The sequence below is a fragment of the Neurospora tetrasperma genome, assembly GCF_000213175.1.
Source record: "Neurospora tetrasperma FGSC 2508 unplaced genomic scaffold NEUTE1scaffold_81, whole genome shotgun sequence".
NCBI classification, from domain to species: Eukaryota; Fungi; Ascomycota; class Sordariomycetes; order Sordariales; family Sordariaceae; genus Neurospora; species Neurospora tetrasperma.
In genome coordinates this window covers 522,531-548,599 of record NW_009799179.1, presented here as the reverse complement: position 1 = coordinate 548,599, position 26,069 = coordinate 522,531, and the positions used below count along the sequence as shown (strand labels likewise).

Here is a 26,069-nt window from a genome sequence, read left to right as displayed (position 1 = left end):
GTTGTTATCCGCTTTGCCGTGGGTTATCAGCTTATCATGCTCATTTCTTGTACGGTCCGACGCCGCCTCGGCCAGGCAGCCAGGTGCACGTAATTCCAATCGCGGACGGAGACTTGAAGCTTACTGTGTCGTTCGGAACCGGGCCGAATCGCTCCTTTCTTTTTCCTTTGTTAGCCTATCTCACCGGTCTTGTCAGGTCGGAAGGCACCGCTGCCGGCCACCTACTGAATGGCAAACGCCGGCTTGGCACCGGTCATTTCTAGGTAGGTACGGGTCGCATCCACTCGGCATCCAACAACCAACAATCAACAGACTTGATTCAAACCCAATTCCAATTTCTGCCTGTTGCTTAAATTGCAGTCTGTGACCAACAACTTCTCATCAGTTGGTCAAGCATATTCACAATCTTAAACTTGCGATGTGATAGCTGCCGGGATGAAGGCTGACGCCAGAGCCGGCTTTGTGCTTGTCCGTCAGTCCGTCACAATCACCGTTGACTTGAGCAGCCCGAGCTATAAAACACCAAAGTCCCACTCTTGACGGACGCTGCCGCTTAGGGCCAACTACAGCATTGTTTGTCGGTATCCAGAGATCCCCGAGACGGGCAAAGAGGACGAGTTAGACATGCCCCATCCAAATCTCTGATCTTGCGGGGAAAATCCGGGGTAAGACCGGGCAACCCCGTCTGCCGAAACCGTGGACTCCATCGATGATATCTCCGCTTCTGAAGTCAGTTCGGGCCAGTGACTGTCAACCGGGTGTTGGTGAACTAGGTGGTGTAAAGGTCAACAAATTCCACGAAAACTGAGGACAGAAAAGCGCCGGATCATATGCCAAAAGAGATTTTCCTCGCAAGCTGACCTTTGCCTCGGCGAGGCGGCAATCAGCCAATCGCGGTCATCGTCGTTGCTGTGGCTCAGGAACCGGTTTGCGGTCCACATGCAACTGCGGGGGACGGACGACTGCGTGGTTGCGCAACCCACCCGTTTTCTTGGCTATCAGCTAGGCAGAACCAGGTATGGGATGCGTCGATCTGGGGTCGCATTCTATACGAGCTTAAAATCTAGCCTGGAAGAGTGATCTTGACTCTTGAGTCGCTCGAAAAGAGGCATCAAGAAATGCACTCGTCGAGAGGTAGGTAGCTTGCTGGCTGCGAACACGATGCCATGACGGGAACTCCCGGAGGTAGTGTACCATCCTTCAACGTGAACTACGACAACTGTTCGCTTTGTGTAACGGCTGGATGCTGATAGGTTGACAGTTCCAAATTTGCGAAATTGCAATGCAATGTTCACCCACATGCTTCCTGCTCAGGAATACTACGCTATGTAGGGCGCGATCTTCACCTCTCCTGCCCAGAAGATTCTCTCCCCGAGCGAATCCCCCACCGTCGCCATTCCCAGAGGAGCAGGCAGACCGAGAGATGGGGCGGAGAAACCCAGCTTTCGTTGGGATACAGTATGACCTTTTACAAGGGACCTGCCCAAATATCCACCGAGATGGTCACCTTGGTGTCGATTATCCCACTTACTGCCCTGGTCCTTTTTTCCTCCTCTTCTCGCCACGTTCAGGCATCTTTAGTTTTGTCGAACCGCAAGTATCTCGAGCAATATGAACGCTGCAAGAAGGGAAACGCATCCACGAAATGCAGCTGGCCCAGAAGCCGGCTTCTTGCACTGCTTTGCTTTATATCGGGCTGCGGCGGGTGAGATACGGAGAGGTTGAACCTCGAAAGTTGGAGACTGAACTTGAGCTGGTTTATAAGCGCGATAGGCAACTCTGCTGAAAGACCCTGCTCGTGCAAGGTACTCCTCAAGCATTCCCGGAACCTTACCCAATTCCGGGTCATGATAGTCTCCCGGCTCCCCACCTCGGCGAACTTCGATACCCATGGCAGCGGGCAGAGTTGTCTCCATCCTACCTTGATGCATAAGAATATTGCAAGCTGCTTGGGCTGAGCTCATTTTGAGCTTCCTCCCCAGCCCTCTGGAAACCAGCTGGTTCCAGCTTGCCACGCTCTCCAGCTTTTACTCTGGTTCTCCCCGTCCTTCACCTTGTTCTGTCACTCACTCGTCCTTTCTCTCAGCACCCTCCAACGGATCATATTACTTCATACAGAGGTTCGACCACAGTCGCTCGCTAACTGTTCACTATGAAGTTCTCAATGATTCCTGTGGCCGGGGCCCTCTTCGTTGCCGGAGTGAACGCCAAGGTCTCCGGCTGCATCGCCGTTGCTGTCAAGGCCATCCCTAATTGCGCCCAGACATGCTTCATCGACAACGCCCCGTCTATCGGCTGTGATGGCTTCGACTTTGCCTGTCAATGTGAAAAGCAAGCTGCCTTCTTCGCCGCTATCGAGTCCTGCGTTGCCGATTCTTGCGAGACGTCTCAGTTCCAGCCCGTGATCGATGGTGCTGCCGAGGGTGAGTGGACCGTCTTAGTGTTCATGTCTGCTTTCACATGTGAATGATAACAATGTGCTAACAATCTATATCTAGTCTGCGCCTGTGCTATCCCCGGTAACTCACCTCATACCGTCTCTGGGAGTGTCGTGCCTCCTAAAGGCACTGTGAGCAGCATCGTTCCATGCCCAACAACGATCGGATCCGTAATCCCATCTGGCATCGCCTCGGCTTACCCCACCCTTTCCGAGGGTTACCCCATCGCGTCTGAGATGCCTGGTGCCTCGTCGACTAGTGCCAAACCTCCCGCCGCAACGGGTGGCGCCGGCCGCTCTGCCCAGATCGGTCTCGGCGCCGGCATTGCCGTCGCTTTTGCTCTTCTTTAAGTCCGGGAATGGTTTGGGAAACTACGACGGAACGATCAGTACCCGATTGAGACGGGAATAAACGAAAGTAAACGAGCATGGAAAAATGAAAATGACCTGGAGCATGAGACACACAAACAGAATGACGACACCGTAACACTGAACAGCAAGGGAATTCGACGACTCCGATTCTGACAATACCCAAGGATATCTATGTACCCAACAAAAACAACAATAACAACCTAATTCCAACTTTCACTTCTCAAAGCCCGATACCCATTGCACGCAGTCTTACTCAGGGGTACAATCGAGCTCTCATCCTCGCTTTTGCTTTTGAGAGAAGGAGTTTTTGAGGGATCTGATCCACCTGGATCAGGAAAGAAAACTGAGCGAGGACGGGCAAATTTTCCACAATTGCAGGGGTTGATTCCACCATAATGAATGGATATCTCTAAGTCTTGTCGTCGTCGTCGAAGGAGGAGGAAGAATATAATCGGAATAAACATCAAGAATAGCTATATTATATACTATTGTCTAATTTTCGCTCATATGACATACTTCTCTCTCGTGATGGGCAAGGGCTGCTTTGTGCGATGAGAGAGCCAGCAGTTAAATTTGCTGGCTGGGGCAAGTAGGTAGTCGTAGGTAATGGGTGTGCAGTTCGCTACTTCCCATTTGTCTGGGAGTAGACAAGTCAAGCCTAGGTTGCCAGATCGTTCTCATCTTGACGTAGGCAGCATTAGTGGGATAATGATGCACAGAAAGAGGTGGGTGGTGATGGGAATGAGATTTCAATTGACCAACCGAAAGGGGTTGGATTTGGTTAACCAACCGACTCTGCAGTTTCAAGGCGATGGTCCTTCCAACGCACGATCCCACACCTGAGAGACAACCCTATCTGGTGTCTTGTCGAACAGCAGTGCCTTTCTTACCATCAGAAGGGGAAAAAAAACAAATTGACAATTACAGCAGTGAGCAGGTTGTGTATATAAGATTCAAAAATAAATGAGGACCAAGTAGTTATATGTAGCCCGACCAATAATCGTAACGCCAAATCCATGACCTGAAATCTGTACTCGAGAGATACCTTCCTTCCAAACCCATCAATACTGACACCATCCCGAATAAATCCTCGTGGGAACCGTTGTTTCTTCTTTCCAGGTCAATTAGTCCGATCACTAATACCACCATGACATAGAATCATGGTGAAGTCTTGATGATTCCATCATCTCAAAACAACCCGTAGCATCATGTATCTGACCTTTCATCCCGTCGTCATCTTTCTACCTGTATCAATTTACCCCTTTCCGTATTCAAACAACCCTTCAACTATCCCCGCTTCTCCATCTCCCGCACTCTCCCCTCCCTCTACATCCTCCATCCTCCCTCTCGAGGGCACTTCATAGGTAGTAATCCCTAAACCCACCACTCCTCCCTCCCCTCTCCATCAAGAACCTCAACCTCCCGCCTTCTTTTCCTTCTGGCGACTCCAACAAGAAACTCGGAACGTCCGTGTTATTAACCACCTCCTCAAATACCCACTTCTTCCCGCCTTGCTGCTCATGGACATCAGCCCAGAGATCTTTTCCCTCTCGCACGTATCGGACTATCCTGTCTCTTTCCATCTCATCAATTTCACCAAAAGGACCGGCGCCGAGTCGATGGTGATGTTGATCCATCCCATTTACCCCGTCGTTGATAAGGAGAAATTCCGTCAAGGTAGGAAAACAAAACTGGCATGTCCAGCTGGCGTTTTGCAACGTTTGTTCTTGTTGTCTTTCTCTTCCCTCCCATAACCATAACCACTTGGCTAACCACAACCAGTAAGTTCTCTTGTCCAGCCACTCGTCTGTCGTCCACCACTTTTTATCCCCACCCCCTTTCCCATCCCCAGGAACAACACGACCAGACCCAGACCCAGACCCAAAACCATACCTCAACCCTCCCCGTCCACCCATCTTCACCGTCTTGCCTCCTACCCCCTTGTAGACCGTAGCCTGCGGATGTCCCCATTCCACTTTCTTCGACTCTTGATCTACGTACCCCGGACCATATTCGTGCGTGCGAGAGAACCAAGGAGGTCGACGGACGAATTGGAAGGAGTAGTAGTGCATTTTGGAAGAGAGGGTTAAGCGGGCTGGGAAGATACATTCTTTCAAGAGGGCGAGAGTTTGAGGGCGGGGGATCTCGGAGGCGAGGGAGAGGAGGAGGATGTCGTTTGTTTGGGGACGGCGGGAACTTATTGATGATGATGAGTTCAAACTGGGGTTGTGGGTGGACGGGTTACCAGTGGGGGGTTCAGCTGCGAGAGAAGGAAACACTTGATCGAACATGGCGTTTAGGTGGAAATCTTGCCATGGTGATGATGATACCGATTCAGATGCGGATGCGGATGCAGATGCTTTTCCCGACGTAAGAGGCCGGGGGTCAAAATCCTCGGGGTATTCAGCTTCGTGGTAGATAATCTTGGATTTGTAGGCGTCGAACCGGGAGGAGGAGTCGAGTGCATGTTGAAGCAGCAGAGGCTTATTCCGCCCTGTAAATGTCTTGGCACTCTCGACGAGAACGTAGTAGTCGACGGCGCCCCAGGTGGTGTTTAGACGGACTTCGAGCAGGTCGAGTTCCGTGGTGACGAGAACTAAATCGTAGATCTTGCGGGGAGGGTCCGAGGGTTGGCGGGGCTGGTAGGGTTTCCAACTGTAGGGGCGGCAGATATTTTGCCGGCTGAGGGAGCTGCCCTTGTTTGCTTCATTGTCGTCGTCGTAGCTAGGGTTGTTTTTGTCGAGGCGGAGGTTGAAGGGTGAGAAGAGGTAGATGAAGGCCCATATGCTGAGGAGGAGGACGATGTAGCGGACATATTTACTGGGGTTGGTGATGGGTTGGAGGAGCATGGTGGTTGGTTTAGTGCCCGGTAGCGGTAAGGAAACGTGGGAATGTGAACAGAGGAATCAGGGGGAGATAATTTCCCTACAGAACCAGCCGGAGGCTTTGATGGAAGTGAAGTAAAAGTAAACAAACGGGGGAGATTTGAACAAACGAAAGAAAGGGCACAGACAAGGGTGACGTCGAAGTTCCATACTTGGAAACTTTTCACACCCTGACGATCTCATCTGAGGGTCTGACCCAAGCAACGGCAATCCTCCCCCGCACATGGATTTATACCCGGTGGTTGCCCGGTTCCTGACGGGCTTGATTAGTTTCAAAACACCAGCAGCTGATATTGGTCGCCGTGCAACCAAGATCCTTGCTGAGACTTGGACTAAAGTTTGAAATGCAGATCAATGTGTTGTTGTGGGGAGATGGGCAGAGACAAAACGAAAGCTTAGTTCCAAGGGGACCCAAGTCGCTGTCCCCCCCTGCACGGCTAATCTGTGTCAAACCTCGTATAATGGAGACGACCGGCGTGGCTGTTCAGACCGGAATTATAGTTCAGAATGATACGTAGAAGCCACATGCGAACACTCAGTGTCTGTTCCCTTGAGGAGTGTTGAAAGCTTGTTGCTTTCTGCTTTGGAGAAGAATGTTGTTTCTGGAAAATGTCGGGGTCGTCAATGGATTTTTTGGGTATCAGTTCGTCCCTACACAACCCTAGACGTCCTCCCATACATAACCCTGACCAGGTGGATACAAGAACACCCTTGGCTAATTGTTAAGAAAGCATATTACTTGTTATGCAAGGAATTTCGAAACCAGGTTGGGTATTCGGGATGATGACTGACGAACGAACAATCACTTACAATATCTTATACCCCCGTAGCCATCATCACTCCCTCCGGCCTCGGCTCCGGCGCAAGTTGCGATAACCCGGCACAGCAAGCCCCACTATTAGCCGCTAGAGGTACCTAGCAGTGCCGAGGCCGGTCCATCCGCGCGGCGGGGGGGTCCGTCACATCACTCAGCATCTGTCATCGATACTGGAACCCCGCGGAAAACGGGGGACACGGCGCATTCTCACTTATTATCACCACCAACAACAACCTCCGACTGACTTCATCAAACTCACACCATCTCTTCTAATATATTTCAAAACAAGAGCCAATCTCACACCACACAAACAACCTTCCAAATCATCGTACCCTTCAAATAACCGCCAACATGTTCACCGGCATAGTCGAAGAAATCGGAGGTCCGTTCCCCCCTTTCTCCCCTTTTTGCCCTCCCCCCTTTTCACCCCATCTTTCCACCCACCATCTCGTATTAACACCCTCACTAACTCCTCAAATCCCAAAAAAAAACAGAGGTGACAACCTACACCCCCAACGACCCCCTCTCCAAAAACGGCACGACCCTCACCATCACCCTCCTCCCCTCTTCTTCTTCTTCTTCTTCTTCTGGTTTGCTCTCCGACTGCCACCTAGGCGACTCCATCGCCGTCAACGGCGTCTGTCTCACCGTCACCTCCTTCACCCTCACCCCTTCCGCCTCCTTCACCGTCGGCATCGCCCCCGAGACTCTCCGGCTCACCAACCTCGGCTCCCTGCGTTCCGGATCGCGCGTGAACCTGGAGAGGGCCGTGCGCGCCGACACCCGCATGGGCGGCCACTTTGTTCAGGGCCATGTGGACACCGTAGCGGAGATCATCAAGATCACGCCCGATGGGGAGGCGTTGACGTTCCGGTTTAGACCTAAAAACAAGGAGGTGTTGCGGTATGTGGTGTACAAGGGGTTTATTGCGCTGGATGGAACTAGTTTGACGGTTACGGCGGTGAATGATGAGGAGGAATGGTGGGAGGTAATGCTCATTGCGTACACGCAGGAACGGGTGGTGGTGGCAGGAAAAAAAGTGGGCGAGACGGTGAATGTGGAGGTGGATATGACGGCCAAGTATGTGGAGAAGAGCTTGAGGGGGTATTTGGAGGGGTTGTTGGGGTCTGCTTCTGCTGAGGAACAGGGCCAGGGGGAAGAAAAGAAGAAGGGGAGAGGGTTGTTGGAGAAGGTTGTCGAGGGGATTGTGAAGCAGGGGTTTTCTTGAGGTTGTGCTGAATGGAAGTGTTTTACGGTTTCAATACGGAAGGGAAAAAAGTTGAGATGAGTATGATACCATTCGTGACATGTACTAAGCTCGTGTCAAGGACTTTGATATACAAGACAATTATTCAAACAAGGCTTCTTGGCCTCTTCAACCCCGACGAGAATCACAGAAAACCCCAAACATCAGCAATCCTCTCACTCAGTCCCTTATCTACACTCCTCCGATCAACCAGGTGCGAAAGCATACTCATCACCAAAACCTTCTGCTTCTTTTTCCCATTCTCATCACTCCCGCAAGCCTCAAACGCCTTGACCAGCTGAAACGGCGTCTTCCACACCTTTTGGATCTCAATCGCCTTTTCTCCCGACAGCCTCCTGATGCACATCAACATCTTGATGAACACGTCCTTCAGCGTCATCATCTCCGACTTGGAAACCAGCGACGCAAAGGCCGGATAACTGATATAGTACCCCCTGGACGGCTCTTTCTCCCGCAGATGCTTCACCAGCGGCAAGTAATTCTTGGCCGTCAGGACCTGAGTTGGAATGACAAACAGCGGCTTGCTTTCGTATATCTCCTTGAGCATATACGTCACGGCCGCCAAGTACCGGATGGACTCGGCAATCGTGTCTGTCTTCTTCAAGAAATAGCCGTTGACGACCTGGATCGACGCCATGGCCGTGTCCATTGCGTCCTGGTACTGTCGTCGGATATCCATGTCGATGTTGAAGTTCTCGATAATGTAAACAACGTTCTTCATGCCCGATCGCTTCAGCCGGTACTTTTGCTCGCGGAAGCGCCCGTCCTTGATGCTCCCAATAAGATCATCCAGGCGTTTGCGCTCGACAATGTAATCTAGGACGACCTCGTCACCTTCGGCGCCTAGCCTGTTAAGCCAGCCCGGTTGCTTGCACTTGGCGATCCAGAGGACGTCGCCGAGCTCGAGACTCCGCATGATGGGTCGAACACCGAGTTTGGAGAGCTCTTCTTGGATGTGGTCCCGGTTGTTCTTGGCTTGGACTTCGCGCGTGTCGAGGACTAGTTCGACTGTGAAGGAGCCGGGGGCTAGTCGAATGGGGGTAAAATGGGGGAGGCTGGACTCGTCAGGCACGGAATCGCCGTCTGCTACCAGGTCGATGTAATCGCGGTTTGTCGTCTCTCGGATAATTGGTTTCCGGTCCTCTTCATCATACTTGGGGTCTTCATCGTCACTATCGATGATGATACTATATTCTGAATTTGCCGTGTGAGGTTTTGGCTGCAATGGTCTATCCGGGGTTGCTGTAGTCGAGACAAACGGCTTCAAGTCAAGAGGTGTGTATCGACTTTCCCTCTTGACTCCGCTGTCTTGACGATTAGGGTTGACATTCTCACTGCGGTTGGGATTGGAAGTACCGCTGCCACTAGCAATGGAGTTCCTTGACGTATTAGCGCTCCCACCCACTCCATCCACGAGGTTCTGTGCTTCCTTCATCCGGTTGACCACTTCCCAGCCGTCATCTGTCAATGAAAATCTTTTGGAAGGCCGACCGCGTATATAAACAAGTTCTTTGTCTTCGAGTGTCTTTATGGAATCCCAAGCTGTATACGATTTGTTTGCCATGGTAGGAACGGTGAAGGAGTGTTCAGAATAAGGTTGTGCTTTGGCGATAAGCGTGGTCTTGTCCATGAACTCTTTGGGTCCAAGTTCTGAAAGAGCCATGAGCAGAGCATATGCGCCGCTGTTCAGCTTCGGAACATAAGGTCGGGCTGTCCTGGCTCTCTTGGGAGGTGATGGCTGTTCATCTTGCGCGGCACCCGCTGCCGCAAGAGCTGATTCTAACTCCAACGTTCGCTTCCTCTTGGGATGTTTGGGCATGGGGAGGCCATTCTCCTCGCAATATTGCTTAAGCCTGTCGGTAAGTCTTTGACTGATTGTGGGGCCAAACCCGTTGAGTACCTGAAGTTCCGAAGGATGTTGAAAAGTCAATGGACATGCTTTGAGTGAGTTGTATGCCTTTTTGTAGGTGGGGGCGCCTTTGGTGTTGTGTTCACGGGCGGTATCCCACCACTCCTTGACCCAACCGAGAAACAGTGGGTTAGCACCAGTATCGCCAGCCATGATGAGCGGTTATAGCAGATGGAAACAAGAAAAGAAAAATGTCTTATAATCAACCCTTCGAAGATGAATCCCAAGAAACCAAGAACAAAGGAAAACAATGTTCGTCGTAGCGGAATAACAGGAAGATGATGGTAGGAATGTGCGAGAAAAGCAGGATTCCAAAAAGGTGCCAAAAGCAAGCCAAACAACTTTAGCAAGTCATCACCGACCACCGGGTACGAGAATGTCGTTGTCAAAAGTATAAGCAACAGTCAAGGTTGCTGCCCGGTGAGACGCGTCTCGGCGATGGACTGCGCGTTTGTCGTGTTAATTGGTTTTCGGGAAAAGAAAAGAGAGTCGCCCGAGCAACGGCGGCAAACGGCCGGTACCTAGCAAGTGGACCATTCAGGGGACGCTAACATGCACTAACAATTTTCGAGGGCTGAGGTGCGTTAGCAAACCGCGGGCTGGGCATGACGTGCAAGTGGATCCTAATGCTCGGGGTGATTTGCACTAGCGGCTCCCACTATTTCCCCATCCGTCACCTTGCAGCCCCTCATCAGCTCACCTTAACGGTGCGCCCCCCCAACCCCAAGACCGCAGAAAGCTCCGAAGTGGAAGAGCTCAGGTCCAGTCCCTCGCATGTTGAGTTGAGTTCATCCCCATTCTTTCTGTTAGCAGCCAGGACAGTCCCACTTTGGGGGAGTCGGGACCCCTTTTGTCTTGCACGAGGCTGCATTGCCCGATCAGTCTTTGTTTCTCACGTTGGAACCCTTTGGAACTGGGAAAAGTCAACACTCAATACAATTGTTGCCGTCAGCTGGCTGGCTACGTTCAAGAAGTCTCTCAGAATAAGTACTTACAGCTCAGTGGAACTGTGGAACCTACCAGATCCATACAACACATCAAAACGGTAAGAATGGAAAGAAAGTGAAGGGAATGGAGAGAGAGGATCCTGAAACCAGCTCATGCATTTGTTTGTTGTTATTGTTGCTGCACTCTACACTAAATGTGGACTGCGTGTGGATTCGTTCACGTTGCCAGCCGGCAAAATCCAAGCAAAGACGATCCAATCGATCTCCATCGTGCACCCCATCGTATCTATTCTACTTGTGACCAACCCCCCTTTCTGTCTTCTTCCACAGGGGCACCTCATACACTCACTGGCTACTAGAGGTACATCTGGCTGGCTTCCTCACGCAGCCTTCCACCGACCGCCCTTCATATCCCACCCCCTCCTCCTCCTTCTCCCCTTCTGCGCTTCTCCATTCTCCTAATCCAACTCCAAACCGCAGGACCAGCTGAGTAGAAACCAGACAACTACCCCCCCTCCGAATTTCCTCCCATGGCGCATCACGACGAACGCATCCTGGCTGCTGCCCAGAAGCATGCCATTGTTCCCTTGGAGAAGGGGCAGCTATACAAGTATGGCACTGCGGGGTTCCGCATGAAGGCTGACCTGCTCGACGGCGTCACCTTCCGCGTCGGCTTGCTGGCGTCCCTGCGCAGCCGCAAGCTCAACTCCCAGACCATCGGTGTCATGATCACCGCTAGTCACAACCCCGCCGTCGACAATGGTGTCAAGATCGTCGACCCCATGGGCGAGATGCTCGAGCAGGACTGGGAGCACCTTGCGACCAACCTCGTCAACGCTCCTACCCCGGAGGACCTTGTCCAATACTACAACCAGCTTGCGACCGACCTCAAGATCGACCTGAGTGCTCCCGCCAAGGTCATCTATGGACGCGACACGAGGCCATCCGGTCACACTCTTGTCACCGCCCTTGCCGCCGCCCTGGAAGCTACCGAAACAGAGCAGGTCGACTACAAGATCTTGACTACCCCTCAGCTGCACTACTTGGTCCGCGCTACCAACACCGAGGGCACCCCCACCTCCTACGGCGAAGTCAGCGAAGTCGGATACTACAAGAAGATGGCCGATGCCTTTGTTCGCGCCTTGAAGGGCAGGAGAATCAACGGCCCCTTGATTGTCGATTGCGCCAACGGTGTCGGAGGTCCCAAGCTCGCCGAGTTCCTCAAGCACGTTCCCCAGGACAAGGTCAATTTTGAGGTCAAGATCGTCAATGACGACGTTCTGCGTCCCGAGGTCCTCAACCTCGAGGTAAGTAGCTCAAGTTTGTATTCAGCTTTGTTGATAATTAAGCCTAACTTCTGTCTTCCTTCTCCTAGTCCGGTGCCGATTTCGTCAAGACCAAGCAACGCGCTCCCCCCAAGCCCGCGCCCCAGCCCGGCGTAAGGTCCTGCTCTCTTGATGGCGATGCCGACCGCTTGATCTACTACTGGATCGATCCCGATACCGGCTTCTTCATGCTCGACGGTGACCGCATCTCCTCTCTTGCTGCCTCCTTCATCGGTGACCTTGTCGAGAGCGCCGGTCTCAAGGATGAGCTCCGCATTGGTGTTGTCCAGACCGCCTATGCCAACGGTGCTAGCACCAACTACATCCGTTCCCACCTTAAGCTGCCCGTCATGTGCACTCCCACGGGCGTCAAGCACCTTCACCACGTCGCCCAGAGCTTCGATATCGGTGTCTACTTTGAGGCCAACGGCCACGGCACCGTTCTCTTCTCTCCTGATGCTCTGAGAGCCTTCAAGACCACCGAGCCGCAGTCTCCCGCCCAGCAAGATGCTCTCACCACCCTTGCCGCCCTCAGCGACCTGATCAACCAGACCGTCGGTGACGCCATCTCCGACATGCTCCTCGTTGAGGTCATCCTGGCGCACAAGAACTGGTCCCTCCGTGACTGGGCCATGACCTACAACGATCTTCCCAACAGGCTCGTCCGCGTTGTCGTTGGCAACAAGGATCTCTTCCAGACCACTGATGCCGAGCGTCGCCTGTCCCACCCCGAAGGTGCCCAGGAGCAGATCGATGCCGCCGTCAAAAAGTACAAGGATGCCCGTGCCTTTGCCCGCGCCAGTGGTACCGAGAACGCCTGCCGTGTGTACGCCGAGGCCGCCACCAACAGTGAGGCCACGGAGCTCGCCAAGCAGGTTGCGCAGATTATTGAGCGATTCGGCGGAAACAGCCAGTAGAGCGGGTATGGTTTTAGTTCGAATTCAGATAGTGATGATTTTGCGGAGTATTATATACGGCGTTTGTGGGTTAATCGGAGCGGGCAAGATCTTGATGCATTTCTTAAAAGGCGAAAAGAAGCCATGAATGGACGTTATGAAACAGCCAAAGAGTTTTATGAGCGGCGAGAGATGGAACAACGCGCGGAAGAGCGTTCGAGGCGCCAGTTTCTGCGGACGCTTCCCGGGCAGACGCCTCTTAATGATTATAATGTCCATCCTCAACCTGATGCGCCGCTCGCTACTCCGTCGTCGTCGTCGTCGTCTATGACTAGATCTTCTTCTCAGCATAATGATACTTCTAGTACTGACAGCCGCGGCAATCAAGATTCTGGTCGCACATATAATCCTCATCGTCGGTTGTCCGAGAGAGTATCCGACCACATTGATGGAGACGGTCACAGTTATAAGGTCCGTAACAAATATCCACCCTTGCGCACCAGAACCCGTCGGAGCGCAACTGTCCCAACCGAAGGACGTAATTCCCTCTGGCGTCCGCGCCCTCGCAACGGCCTAGGCGCTGTGGCCGAAGACTCCCATTGGGATCCAGCATTCAACAACAGCTACTTATCCTCCTCCCCCTCCTCCGATGACGACAACCGCACTTACGTCGACGACGACCAAGACCAGTACCAGTACCAATACCACCCGTTTTCTGAACCAACCCTACTTACCTCCGATCCCCAAACCAACCCCAACACAAAAACCAACAAGATGAAAAAGAAGACGGACTAGGACTCCTCCTCTTCATCATCATCATCCACCACCGTAGCCCACTCACCAAGCGATTCCATCCTCATCGCAAGCGACGACGAAGGCGCAGGTTGTCTCAAGCCACCTACCGACCCTACCGACAGAAACAACAAAACAGCAAGGCGACCGATTCTGCTGGCTCCACTGTACGCTGGTCCGGAAGAGACGTTCCCGAATACGCCTCCTGTAGACGTCGTTCCCGAACGGGAACCCGAGTGGGACGGCGTGGCGAGGTCGGAACCCCCCTTCCAGCCCATGTTTATGGGCAAGCACTTTGATCCAAGGGATCCGTATCGGTATGGACGGGGACCTGCACGGGGTCGTGGGGGAGGAGGTCGGTAAGGGGATGTTGTGGGGTTGGTTAAGTCGGGTTCAACGGTTTATACCTAATTCTTTGCTTTCATGGTGGGTGTTGCTTTGAGATATTGGTGGTTGGTTGGTTGGTTGGTTAGGTGGTTTCATGCATTGGACTTGGACTGGTTTGGGGAAACCATATCAAAAGAAAAGAAAAGAAGATTCCAAGAAAAAGGCGAAAATCGGTGTTGATAGCATGGCGTGGCGTCGTTAATATGGATATAAAGGATCTGAAGCGATCTTTTGGCCGGCAGATGGGATTCCATTTCTTTCTCTTTTCTCTCTCTCTTCTATACAGAACTGAAAGGCACGACGACGGGATGGGGATGATTTTCCAAATTTCGAATTCAAAAGATCAAGTAACTCTAGGATCTTTTTTTTTTTTTTTTTTTTTTTTTTTTTTTTTCCTCTTCTTCTATTGCATCTTTTTTACTTCTTTCGGCCATCAGTCTCCAGGTATACCCACTTTTGCTCTACTATTTATTTTTCTTCTTGTTTGGTAGTTAGTTACTTACTGTAGTTGTCTGCCATGAATGTGGTGATACACGAGGGGGGTTATAACTTGCCCATAAACCCACACAAAACGAACACAAGGAAGGGAAGGGAAGGGAAGGGAAGGGAAGGGTTGAAAAGATCAGTGTGAAAAGGAAAAGGTTGATCGTGATAGGAAAGCAGGAATGCAAAACGAGAAAATAATCAGAGCAGCAACGAAAGGAACGTAGATAAAGGACAAGGCCACAAGAACCAACTTTGTAGTTCCCATGAAACAAATAAATAACCCTGTAGATAGATAATGTACAACGTACGTACACCAACCAAATAGGTAGATCACTCATTCTCCTCTCTACACACACACATACACAGCTCCTCCTCCTCCTCATCATTTATTTCATGCCCCCTAGTTTCCTAGAGAAAACCAATAGTGGATTCTAATGTCCCTTTACCGGGTAGCTTTTACCATCGAAATTACCATGCTGGAGCTCATTGATAGGAATCAGTCACCGACTGAACAAAGCAACACGGACATTATCAAATAAACCATGTATGGTAGACTGTCAAGTCAAGCTTCTTAATAGGTAGATAGGCAGGTAGGTACCTGACCTAATTAAGCGCCGGCTAGTACAAGGAAAGGAAACGTTCAAGACTAATCTATTTGTACTAATACCGCGCGGTGCAGATGAATGTAATGCAATGTAATGTATAAACCAAAACTTGGAACCAAACCAAGACTGGTGCAGCTTACACACTCGAGAAAAGATTTTCGATAACATTTGAGTAAGGAAGGGCGGCAAGCATGATGCTCCTTTTTTTTTTTTTTCTTTTTTTTTTTTTTTTTTCTTTCTTTTTTTTCCCCACTGTGATCATCCCTTAGTTGCTGCCACCATCACCACCACCACCGTGCCACTTCTTCTTTTTAACTACACATAGGTTAACCTAATGAAGCCATTCTTGGTACTTTTCTTCCATTAGCGTCTACTACACTACACTACACTACACCACACTACACTATAATATGATGCTGGTTTGTCTGTTAGTTTGGTACTCCGATCATGGGCTGAACAATGAGGTTTTGGAGCTTATATTCCGTTGAAGGGATATAAGACAATGGCAAGGGTTCGTGACGCCACATAAACCTCTAATGGGTGTCCCATAATACCTCTGTCTATCTCCTTCAAGGCCCTCAAGACTAGAACATGGACCATTCAAACTAGGCAAAACACTTGATCAAAAGCCAAAATTGAAACTTTGGCTTTTTCTGTACCAGACTAACAAACAAACCAGGGTGGTCATTTCGACGTCTGGTCATTTCGACGTCTGGTCATGCTTTGTTCAATTGGCGCTTATTACCAACAACCTGAGCAAGTTTATTTCGACTTCGGTCAGTAGATTAACTCAACATTATCAAGTGCCATGCTTGATCCAATATCGACTGACAAGAATATCCGAAGGTCACGCCTGGGCTTCGTCTGGTATATTTTCAACAAATCAACGAATTATACAAGTCATAACTCTTTCTTCGCTGGGTATCACATCAAGTGTTCAACATCATCGTCAAATGGCATCCCATTGTGATCATTAAGCATTCCATTGACGTTATCTTCCGGATGCTTTGGCAATCACGCACCCAACCCGGCGGGCCTAACGTATCGCGTTTTGATATCGTGCTTTAGTCAAGCATTGACTCATGTTTTCTCTGTGTATTACAGAGTAAGAGAGTTCCCTTATATATATGTCTCTTCTTTCTTCCGCGCGCGCTTCCTTTCCGCTGCTGGATATCTAAGAAAACCCCTGGTCCCGCTAGTGAATTCGTAAAAAGCAAAATATATGAAAAACACAAAACCCAGGTTAAAAAGCAACCCCTTCTCTTTTAAGACGCCGTGCAATTCCCAATACCCCCAAAAGCTTCGTGAATACTGTGAGCTCATCCACATCTCTTCGACGATCTCATGGACAAGGGGCGGCTTCTCAGCTCGCATCGTCCATTTGACTCGTCGATTCGACACTTTTGTCTAGCAGATCCGCAATCAAATATTTTACTAGCACATCTTGTACAAGCACCTGCCCTCAGCCTGCCTCGTGGGGTCTTGGTTCTCGAACTTGTAATCGATGGTGATATCAAGATCACGCTTGTTCTTCTGGTTGGGGCGGTTGTGAAGCGAGCACTGAACCTTCTCGCCCTGCTGGACGGTGAGGACGTCCTTGAGGTAGAAGACGGTCTGCTTCCAGTGAGTGTACTGGGTGTGGGGACCGGTCGAGAAGCGGATGGGCTTGTGGCAGGCGGTGAAGTCAATGTCGAACCAGGCGACAAGGGCGTGGATGAAGTCATCGCGTCTGGCGACGAGCTCGAAGTTGGACTTGAAAGCCAGGTCGGCAGTGGTGCAAGTGTAAAGGTCGAGAGTCAAGATGTTGACGGGGTCAGTGACGACGGTCTTAACGTCAACAGTGTCGACAAGGGGCTCGGAAAGAGCAGTCTCCTTGAGAGGGCTGTAATCGAATCCGTAGACGTTGTCCCAGACTGGTAAACCGGTGTCAGTAGGAAGTTTTTCACAAAATGAAAAGCCAAAAAAACAGGGGCAGGGAACATACAGCCAATCTTCTCATCCTTGTAGTCACCATCTTCGATACCAGCAATGAAGATGGTAGCCTTGTCGGGGAAGATGAGACCGCCGGGAGCCAGGTAACGGTCACGAGCGTAGAGGACAGTGTCCAACATGGACTCGTAGAGGAGGAAATAACCCATCCACTCAGAGATGATGATGTCAACCTTGGGGAAGGGAAGCTCGATCTCCTCCATCTTGCCCTGGATCAGGGTGATCTTGTCGGAGAGGCCGTTGACCTTGACAATCTCACGAGCCTTGAAGATGATGGTGGACATGTCAACACCGATAACGTGCTTGGCGCCGGCCTTAGCGGCAAACCTGTGAGAAGAGAAGACGGTTAGCAGGCTGTTTCACCGTTTTTGGTTTGCAGTGTTTGGCGCATTCCAGGAGCGCCAGAGCTGCAGGTTTGCGTGATGCAGGAGATGGGGACGTACATGGAGAGGATACCAGTACCGCAACCAACATCGAGAACGATCTTGTCCTTAAAAAGGTGCTTGTTCTGGACGATAGAGTGCATGTACGACTTGGTTCTGACCTCGTCCTTCAACATCTCCTCGTGAATGCCTTTGTTGCGCAACAAATCCAGGTTAGCAACAGCCAGACTATAACGGCCACGAGGCCAACTAGGAAGCGCGCAGTCCGTGGACCTCGCGATAAGCGGGTGCTGGTGTCTCACCATGGTGGTTGTAGCTAGAGGACGCAGTCATGTTAGCTTTGATCTGTCTCTACCACCATAGGATATCAACGAGAAGAGGCGAGACGGTCATGTTCGTACCTGTTGAAGTAGTGCTGCTCGGCGTGATCCATGCTCTTGAGCTTCTGCTCGGCAACCTCAATGTCCATCTGATCGTTGGCCGCCATCTTGACTGTTGTTGATGCTGTTTGTGTATGGGAAAACAGACAAGAATAAAAGATGAATTGGTGTAGAAAACCAAAAGGAATCAAAGAAGAGGAAGATGTAAAGCTGGAAAATTTGCAGGGCAGCTCAGCGATGGAGATAAAAAGTGGGAAAGAGGATGGAGAGGCAGGTTCGAAGGGGAGCCTGATGCTTGTGAAGTTTTCTTCGTCTGCCGCAATGGCAATTGCCCAGACGGGTCCAGCATGGCCTTTCCTTGCCTCAACTTTTTGCCTGGCCCCGTCAGAGATTGGGTTGCCAAATCAGATCCATACCCCACTTCTACTTAGGTTGTGCTGGGCTCCAGAGATGGATGGAGAGGGAGGCAGTTCCTGGGTGGGGTGGGGTCCTGGGGCTTTCCCGCCTGCCCGCAAGAGCGCCCGAGTCGTCACCCACACTGGACCTGACACCTCACCTGGCACTTACACGCGCACAGGGCTGTCCGACATCCGCGCAGCCCAGGCACTGACAGGCACGTCTGGCACAGGAACCTTACCTCCACACAGCCTGCGCGCCGGCCCCCCGAACATGGGGACTGCAACTGCGGTGAATCCGCTTTATCGCATTATCCGATCTCTTGCCCCCGCGACGCCGTCCAATCTCCAGGCTTGTCCCCTTTTGGATCTGGCGTGCCTAGCTCGGTCTTGGCAGTCTGGGCCGTTGATGGGCCCTTTTGGACCCTTTTTGGAGCACTCCACCTCACTGGCCCCCTCCCCTGGTGGTGCTTGCCACTTTGGCGCTAGGTCTAGCCCGTGCTCCCATGTATTTGACATCAGGTGTAAACCCAACGTGGGTTTGGATATCGCGAGGTATCGAGGTTGCTGAATGGACTTAAGATACCTATGTAGTTAGTAATTTAGGCTTCTGGAAAGCTGTAGTATTGTAGAGAGCTGGTATTTCCCTTTCAACGCCATTCAGATCCATAATCCATGGGCCATCAGTTCTCAACCTTCTTTCGAACACTCTGGGACTAAAAGTTCCGACTGCCCCTTGCCATCTCGAGTCAACATCCCCGTAAGGACAAGTCGTCTTTCTTCAACAAAACCCATACTATTTCGGCCAGGTATATATAGTAATACTTTTCTTCTTGGTATTAGTCTCCTCATCCATCGCTTTTCTTGCCTGCCACATCTGACTCCCGTTCAATGCACACATGGCCATTATCTATCCTCTAGAGTAACCCAACATAACCGAGATAGATCAGAAAACTCCACATGTTGATAAGCCTCATCATGACATGATCTGTTTTTTCCCCCATTACATCCCCTTGTTTTCATGCTTCCCTAATTAAGCCAGGCCTGCCATCTGCATCAGGCGAGTGCCAACCTTCAAATTGGCGTACTCATAAGCCTTGGATTCCGGTGGGAAGGTGCCGTTGGCGGCCCAGAGATCAATCAGCGGCTGCATTGGCTCAAGCTCGGCCGGCTTGAGCATATCGAGGGCGGTAGCTGTCAGCACAAAATGGCTGAAACAGCTGTTGAGTTGCTTCTCCAAGTTCAAATGGTAGAAGGGCTCCGTGAAGTGGGCCCAGTAAAGGTGAGCGTAGACGCGGAACATCTGGAGGAAGATGGTCTGGCAGATGTTGAAAAACTCCTTGGGGAATCCGCTGCGCTTGCCGATCCAGTCGTCAGGACCCGTCAAAAGTGCCGTTGTGGTAATCTGAGGGTTATGCGCAAACGAGACCCCCGACGCTTCGGTGGGGAAGATCTTGGTATCGTCAATCTTGCCCGAGATCCACCGCTGCATCAGAGTAATGTATTCATATGCTGGGAGCTCAATGGGCTCGAAGCGGCTGTTTAGCCACGTGTACGAGTGGTTCCTGTGCCCATTTCTGTTAAAACAGATCCTTGAGGTGCTTCGACATGGGCATTGGGGGTTTCCGTTCTTACGTTCCAGCGGACATCCTGGGGCAGGTAGTGGAGTTGCAAATCGACTTTCCATCCTCTTCCTTCTCGTATACAACTCTGACAAAGTTCCACAAGTTGCGATAATGCTCAACCACTACATGATGATGTCAGTGGACACAATAACGTGTAACAGTCACAGAAAAGGAACATGAATTACCTTGATGAGCAATCCACTCGCCCTGCTCCACCGTCTTGGGCCTAGCGCTGAGTGTCATAAAGTTGCCCTTGACGATGTGCTTCGCGGCAGTCGGGTTCAGCCACAGTGGCAGCGGCCTGGGAAGATGATAGGCGTTGAGGGCCTCTTCACCAGTGCCCATCATACCGATGGACTGAGATAGTGAGGGTGAGGCAGGAAGTGGCGGCAGCTTGGATGACAGGTTGGCTGAGCTCTGGCTGGAGATGGAATTGTTGCTGGGTGAGGGCATATGATGATGGTGAACATCGTCGGTGGCGGGTGATTGGGGGGTTTTGTTTGACGTGGTTTTGTTTGCCGTGCCTCTCAGGCGGGCATTTCTGGTTGGGTCAGCATATGTCGACAAATCCAAGACATGTTTGTATTCCGGACCGGATATTGGAGGATGATGGAGGACAAAGAAGGTTGAAACGTAACGGCAGTAATATTGCTCGTGATGGTATATGTACTGTGCGTGCTGCCCGGCCGTTGTGTCTGGGTGACCCTGAGAGGAACCTAGCTCGAGACCAAGACCATCATAGCCATCACGCTATAATAATGACATGTGATGGCTGAAAATATGAGAAAGCAGAACCGAGACATACGGATCCTGAGAAACCAGAGAAACATGAATGACCGAAGACCATCCGATTGCAGCCTCTCACAAGTAAAGCCCACTAGGCCAGTTGTGGAGAGAACCAGAAGTGACAAGCATGTGAGATGAGAGAGAGAAACGTAAAAAAGGACGGGTACCTACATTCCAGAAAAGAGGTTCGACATGATACCGACTTACACGGGAATGTAAACTTGGGTGCTGTAGTAGGTAGACAGGACGTGATGGTGCGTGCTTGCAACAAGGAGCGATGAGATGTCGGACTGGAGTTGCGAAGAAGCCGGAACAGAGTAGGTACTGTAGCGATGTACAACTCAGAACGGTCAAAGTCAATTGACCTAAGTAACGTTGAGGATGCTCTCGAATTACTGTAGCAGCAAAAAAAGTACGCTAGCGTGGACTGCGTGGTGAGTAGTGATGAAGATGGGGTCGCTAGACAATGGAGAGAAATGACGGGCAGCGTGCTGTCGCCAGGTGGAATTATTCTGCAGGGTCAATTGTGTGAGGAAACCTAAGCAAAGTGGACTTGAAGCAAGGGAGCGGACAGGGCCTGACTCGGATTCGGGAGTTGACGATTTCAGTTTTGAGTTTCCCGTCTTCCAGGTTGTTCGTTGTGTACCAAACTGTAACGAAAAGGGGGAAGGAGGAAGCTGTGACGACTGCCCGGCCAGCGAATTGAATGGAGGTTGAAACAGACCGCCACTGTCCATAACCCATTTGGCAGCTGTCAAGTATTCAGTACACTTAGTTCTCCACCGTGCCCCTGAAAAGCCAAGAAATTGGTAGCGGGACCGGGCGCCACCACGTGCTATCGCTCGACTTTCGCGCCTGTTTCCTGGCCAAAGAACTTTCTTCCCCACATCGGCTACAAGGGGTCAGCGCGATCCAAACAAAATCGCTGCCCGACTGCGACTAGTGCACAACTTCACTTGGTTACAGGCAATCACTCACGGGGCAGTATCTCCTACCTCTCCAGGGCATATATAATCACTGCCTACTGCCGCTCGACACTGAGCGGAGTTACCTGGGTACTGTAGAGGTACCTCTACCTTACGGAGCGACGTCAACACTACGGACGTACCTTCCATCTTGTGTTAACAAGGTCCGAGTTCGGACGAGTCGGCTGGTTCCGTCAACCAATTCAGGCAACCGCAGCCGTTTGCTCAAGTCACAATCGGACAAAGAAGGGACGTCAAAACCTGGAAGCGACGACATGATCAACCGACATTATCCGCCATAATCTTGACCGGCTTCAGTTGCAACTGAATTATTTCAGAACCGAACACCAAACGCTCTGCCGCAATTGACCGATCAAGATGAGCTTCCAAACACTCGCAGAAAAGGTCGCCTTCTTCGAGGTGCTGGACGCCCTCAGTGAGACCATCAGTGATGATGAGAAATTCGACACCCAGGAACAAGAACATCGCGCAAGAAGCAAAGCCTTCTTCAGTTCCAAGACGAAGCCAAAGCCAAAGTCAAAACCAAAGATCCCGACAATTCCTCAGACACAGCCGCCGGCAGCGACACTTTCGACTCCACTCTCCAAAACATCATCATCATCGCGGGTCGACATCATCAAAGCCACCCCGGGAACGCAGGATCTCCGAAAAACTGCCCTCAAGAACACAAGAGACACACCCAATGTCTCAGATACTTCCCTTATCGTAACAGAAACACCACAACCAAGCACAAGCTCTGCTCGGCCGGCTCCCCCATCGCTGCAGAGAAGTGCGACGTTGCCCATACCGTCAACTGCAAGACTGGTTTCATCACCTCATCAACAATCTCCGTCAGGCACATCTTCGACGAGGAAACGAAAACGCCAAGCCGAGGCAAACGCTGTACCGGAAGCAGACCAGATATTCCGCACTCTCATGTTCTTCTACATTCCCAACGACAACGTTGCCCCTGCCCGACGACTGCGCATTTCCAGAGCCCAGCAATATGGGGCCAAGTGGGTTCGCTCTCTGAGAGAAGCTACTCATGTCATTGTCGATAAGCTTCTGGCCTATCATGATATTCAGAGTGTTCTAGAAGCTACCCCTACAACATCTGCTCCAGTCATTGTTAACGAAGATTATCCCATAGACTGTATTCAGTTCCGCACAATCCTCAACGCGGACCAGGCTCGCTATCACATCCCAGGTCGACCTCAACCAGCTTCACCGACACTACTTGCGCAGGCAACAGATACCCATGCACCATCCCAAATCTCCAATCGGTCACTACAGGTCAAGGTATCGACGGCAAAAAGGAGAAAGCAGGCCCCTAGTTCCCAAGATAAAACTCAGTCACAAAGCGAGGAATCAGTCCCTTTGGCCGAGTCCATTGACGTACAAGAGAAGGGCGCTAAACCTGTGGCTAAGGAGCAAATAGTAGAAGATTTGGCGGATGATGATTACATACCAGAACCGAGGCCACCCATCATCACAAGCCTACTTTCTGGTGGTCCTCGCTTAACAAGTAGTCTGCCAAAAATATCACCTCATCGTCAAGACGATTCTCCGGAAGATGACCCGAAAGACGAGCTTTCGGGATTTATTGAACTCCTACATCAGTACAAAGACCTTCCCTTGGATGGTCCTCTAGAGGATGATGCTCAGTCAGTCGTCTCCTGCCAGGAGGAGATCATATCTGAATCCGAAATAGAGGAGGACTCCGCAGATGAACGCACTCAACAGCGCCGCTCACAACGAACACGCCGACCCACTCAGAAAAAAATCGCATCTGAAGATCGGTTTGCCTGTAACAAGGGTGGGACTAAGGACAAAGCCGCTGAAGCCCAAAACCCCAATGCCAGGACAATCGAGGTTCTCCAATCAATGTGCGACTACTACAGCCGAGTTTCTGATCAATGGCGCACTACTGCCTACCGTAAAGCAATTGCTACTCTCAAGCGTCAGAATACTAGAATTACCACGGCAGATGAAGCACACCATCTCCCCAGCATTGGGAAGAGACTGGCTGAAAAGATCGAAGAAATCGTCACAACTGATTCGCTTCGGCGCCTTGAGTACGCCCAAGCCTCGCCACTGGACCATGTTCTTGCAACGTTCCTCAAGATTTACGATGTTGGGAACGGCCGCGCCAATAAGTGGATTTCTCAGGGCTTCAGGACGTTGGATGACTTGAAGCAGAAAGCAAATTTGACGCACAATCAACGGATTGGTGTCGACTACTACGAAGACCTGAACACGCGCATTCCGAGAAGCGAGGTAACTGCCATTGGCGACTACATCAAGAAAGAGGCAGCACAGATTGATCCAGCTGTCGAGTTGCTCATTGGGGGTAGTTATCGGCGTGGAGCGGAGAGCTCGAGGGATGTGGATTTCATCATTACCAAGAAAAATACTACCTCGTCAGCCGACTTGGTTCCCTTCTTCGAGCGGCTGCTCAAGGTCCTGACGGACAAGGGCTGTGTGGTTGCTACTTTATCGGCTCTACATGCGAACCGGAAAGGGAAGGATGGACCAGGCAGTAAATGGCTCGGCTGCTGTGTGCTGCCACGGGCAGACGAAGCCACAAGCGACAAGATGATAATCAGGAGATCTGCCAAGTCAGCTTCATCAAGCACTCCACGTCCGATATGGCGCAGAGTAGATTTTCTGCTTGTCCCCGAAACCGAGTACGGCGCCGCATTGATCTACTTTACTGGGAACGATATCTTCAACCGGAGTATGCGTCTCCTTGCATCAAAGAAGGGGATGCGGTTGAACCAGAGGGGTTTGTACAAGGAGGTTATGAGGGGACGTGGCAGAGTGAAGGTCACAGAGGGACAATTGGTTGAGGGCAGAGATGAGAGAAGAATTTTTGAGATCCTTGGGGTCAAGTGGCGCGAACCAGAGGAAAGATGGTGTTAACGTTTTGGTTTTTCAGTGTGTTTATCTGGTATCCCTTGGAGAATAAGCCGTACCATCCTAGAATGGGAGCATCATCCAGTACGTTCCGTGTTTGAATCGAGACGTCAACTGGTGCTTTCCGCATAGGCTACTGAGCCGCACTTGAGCTGCTTTCAATTGGCTAGAAAGAAGTTATCGACGTTATCATTATTCCTATTTTTATTTTACAACCCCACAATATGGTATAATACCAAACATGCCCCTTAGATTTCCTTGCTTGAGAGCAGTGCGGAACGCCGAGGCATCTGCTTGTCCGTATTTGGCAAAAGTGAAGGATGGGAAGGAAGACCAAAAGCTACTGCACTATCATTGTTGAGGGAAGATTTGCAGCCATCACGTTAACGATACATCTCATTCATTCCCACCCGGCTTCAAGCTCAACAACAAAGGCCAAGGTCTCACACATAAGATGCTCAATAGCAACCGAACTCCAAAGAACTCCAGTCCGCCCAAGCGTTTCATACGATTTAATCGGCATGGTGCCCAATAGCGAAGACAACGAATCTTATGAACGCGGGATATAGCACGCTAAGGGATATCTTTGAGAGGTTGACGAAGCCATTGCGCTAGAGTGCCCCGGTTCTTTGATGCAAACGCGGAACGCTACGAAGCGCGCTTTGAATCCTGCCGCGCCTTTGTAGATATCGGCGACATGCCATACCGTTCCCTGCTTGACGACGGCGAGGATCCATGTCTGCGGAGTAAGGGGACTTGTGAAAGAAACGTTCGAAATCTTCACAAAGTGATATAAGACCAAGAGGATGCAAAAATGACAGGTTTTCTATTTTTTTTTTCTTTTTTTTCTTTCTCCTCGAGACGTTCTCTTCACCCTCCAGCAATCACCCTGCTCCGGTCCATCTACTTTGAGTCTCTAGAGGAGGAATCCACCTCGCACACTCATTACCATGTTCTCGTCACTCATTCTCTCCGGAGCGTTGCTGGCTATCTTCCAGGTATGATGATGTCCCTACCTATCTACCTACCTACCTACCTAGGTACCTAGGTACCCAGCTACACCAACACACAATACCTAACCTAAACAGACAATCCCCACCACCCTCGCGTTTCCCACCTTCAACTCCAACTCCCCCATCCCCTCCAGCTACGACATCCCCTCCTCCGACTACACCATCCAAGACGATCTTCCTCCTCCTTCCTTCAACATAACCACCGCCACAGAAGAAGAAGAAGACCCAGCCACCAATGCCGGCGGCGGCATCCTCGAAGCCCACGCGGTGAATAAGAACAGTCGGGAAGTCATCCGTGTCGACTGCGATATTGGCGGCGGCAGCAGCAGCAGCAGCACCAAGTGGGGGTACGCATTAGCCAAGTACGTCGCGGCGGGCGTCAAGCATCTGAAGGAAGTGTCGGGAACGCCGAGCGACGGACCGGGCCCGGGGAATTGTGGGCGGGTGAGCTGTAGTTGGGGAGCGGCAATTTATTGGTGTAATGATGTAAGG

At 51.1% G+C, this 26,069-nt stretch overlaps 9 protein-coding genes across 9 annotated transcripts in view; 5 read left to right on the top strand and 4 right to left on the bottom strand.

Annotated features, from left to right (window-relative positions):
• Positions 1–2,079: 2,079 nt before the first annotated feature.
• On the top strand, positions 2,080–3,311 carry NEUTE1DRAFT_125176 (uncharacterized protein; the record flags this gene model as incomplete). Its single annotated transcript, XM_009856815.1, has 2 exons — positions 2,080–2,423; positions 2,499–3,311. 2 exons carry the CDS (start codon positions 2,153–2,155, stop codon positions 2,786–2,788), a joined length of 561 nt encoding a protein of 186 aa, XP_009855117.1.
• Positions 3,312–4,156: 845 nt separating this feature from the next.
• NEUTE1DRAFT_125174 (uncharacterized protein) lies at positions 4,157–5,658 on the bottom strand (the record flags this gene model as incomplete). The annotated part of the gene is made up of 2 exons (XM_009856814.1): positions 4,157–4,513; positions 4,811–5,658. The coding sequence occupies 2 exons, from the start codon at positions 5,656–5,658 to the stop codon at positions 4,168–4,170; spliced, it is 1,194 nt and encodes a 397-aa protein (XP_009855116.1).
• Positions 5,659–6,701: 1,043 nt separating this feature from the next.
• On the top strand, positions 6,702–7,895 carry NEUTE1DRAFT_88924 (riboflavin synthase alpha chain; the record flags this gene model as incomplete). Its single annotated transcript, XM_009856813.1, has 2 exons — positions 6,702–6,893; positions 7,006–7,895. 2 exons carry the CDS (start codon positions 6,863–6,865, stop codon positions 7,737–7,739), a joined length of 765 nt encoding a protein of 254 aa, XP_009855115.1.
• Positions 7,896–7,902: 7 nt separating this feature from the next.
• On the bottom strand, positions 7,903–9,840 carry NEUTE1DRAFT_88920 (uncharacterized protein; the record flags this gene model as incomplete). The annotated part of the gene is made up of 1 exon (XM_009856812.1): positions 7,903–9,840. One exon carries the CDS (start codon positions 9,838–9,840, stop codon positions 7,903–7,905), a length of 1,938 nt encoding a protein of 645 aa, XP_009855114.1.
• Positions 9,841–11,098: 1,258 nt separating this feature from the next.
• NEUTE1DRAFT_118413 (uncharacterized protein) lies at positions 11,099–13,260 on the top strand (the record flags this gene model as incomplete). Its single annotated transcript, XM_009856811.1, has 2 exons — positions 11,099–11,941; positions 12,010–13,260. The coding sequence occupies 2 exons, from the start codon at positions 11,165–11,167 to the stop codon at positions 12,874–12,876; spliced, it is 1,644 nt and encodes a 547-aa protein (XP_009855113.1).
• Positions 13,261–16,075: 2,815 nt separating this feature from the next.
• On the bottom strand, positions 16,076–18,187 carry NEUTE1DRAFT_70233 (protein arginine N-methyltransferase 1; the record flags this gene model as incomplete). Its single annotated transcript, XM_009856810.1, has 5 exons — positions 16,076–17,038; positions 17,110–17,441; positions 17,558–17,687; positions 17,800–17,809; positions 17,895–18,187. 5 exons carry the CDS (start codon positions 17,982–17,984, stop codon positions 16,560–16,562), a joined length of 1,041 nt encoding a protein of 346 aa, XP_009855112.1.
• A 1,118-nt stretch (positions 18,188–19,305) lies between these two features.
• Positions 19,306–20,350, bottom strand: NEUTE1DRAFT_149239 (uncharacterized protein; the record flags this gene model as incomplete). Its single annotated transcript, XM_009856808.1, has 3 exons — positions 19,306–19,837; positions 19,908–20,019; positions 20,083–20,350. 3 exons carry the CDS (start codon positions 20,348–20,350, stop codon positions 19,306–19,308), a joined length of 912 nt encoding a protein of 303 aa, XP_009855110.1.
• A 1,676-nt stretch (positions 20,351–22,026) lies between these two features.
• On the top strand, positions 22,027–24,570 carry NEUTE1DRAFT_88906 (uncharacterized protein; the record flags this gene model as incomplete). Its single annotated transcript, XM_009856807.1, has 2 exons — positions 22,027–24,187; positions 24,311–24,570. The coding sequence occupies 2 exons, from the start codon at positions 22,027–22,029 to the stop codon at positions 24,568–24,570; spliced, it is 2,421 nt and encodes an 806-aa protein (XP_009855109.1).
• Positions 24,571–25,514: 944 nt separating this feature from the next.
• Positions 25,515–26,069, top strand: part of NEUTE1DRAFT_104508 (uncharacterized protein) — a gene marked incomplete at both ends in the record, with an annotated part of 1,562 nt that continues 1,007 nt past the window's right edge. The window contains 2 exons of the mRNA XM_009856806.1: positions 25,515–25,562; positions 25,653–26,021. Of these exons, the coding sequence (XP_009855108.1) occupies positions 25,515–25,562; positions 25,653–26,021 (417 nt within the window). The remainder of the gene's footprint in view (positions 25,563–25,652; positions 26,022–26,069) is intronic.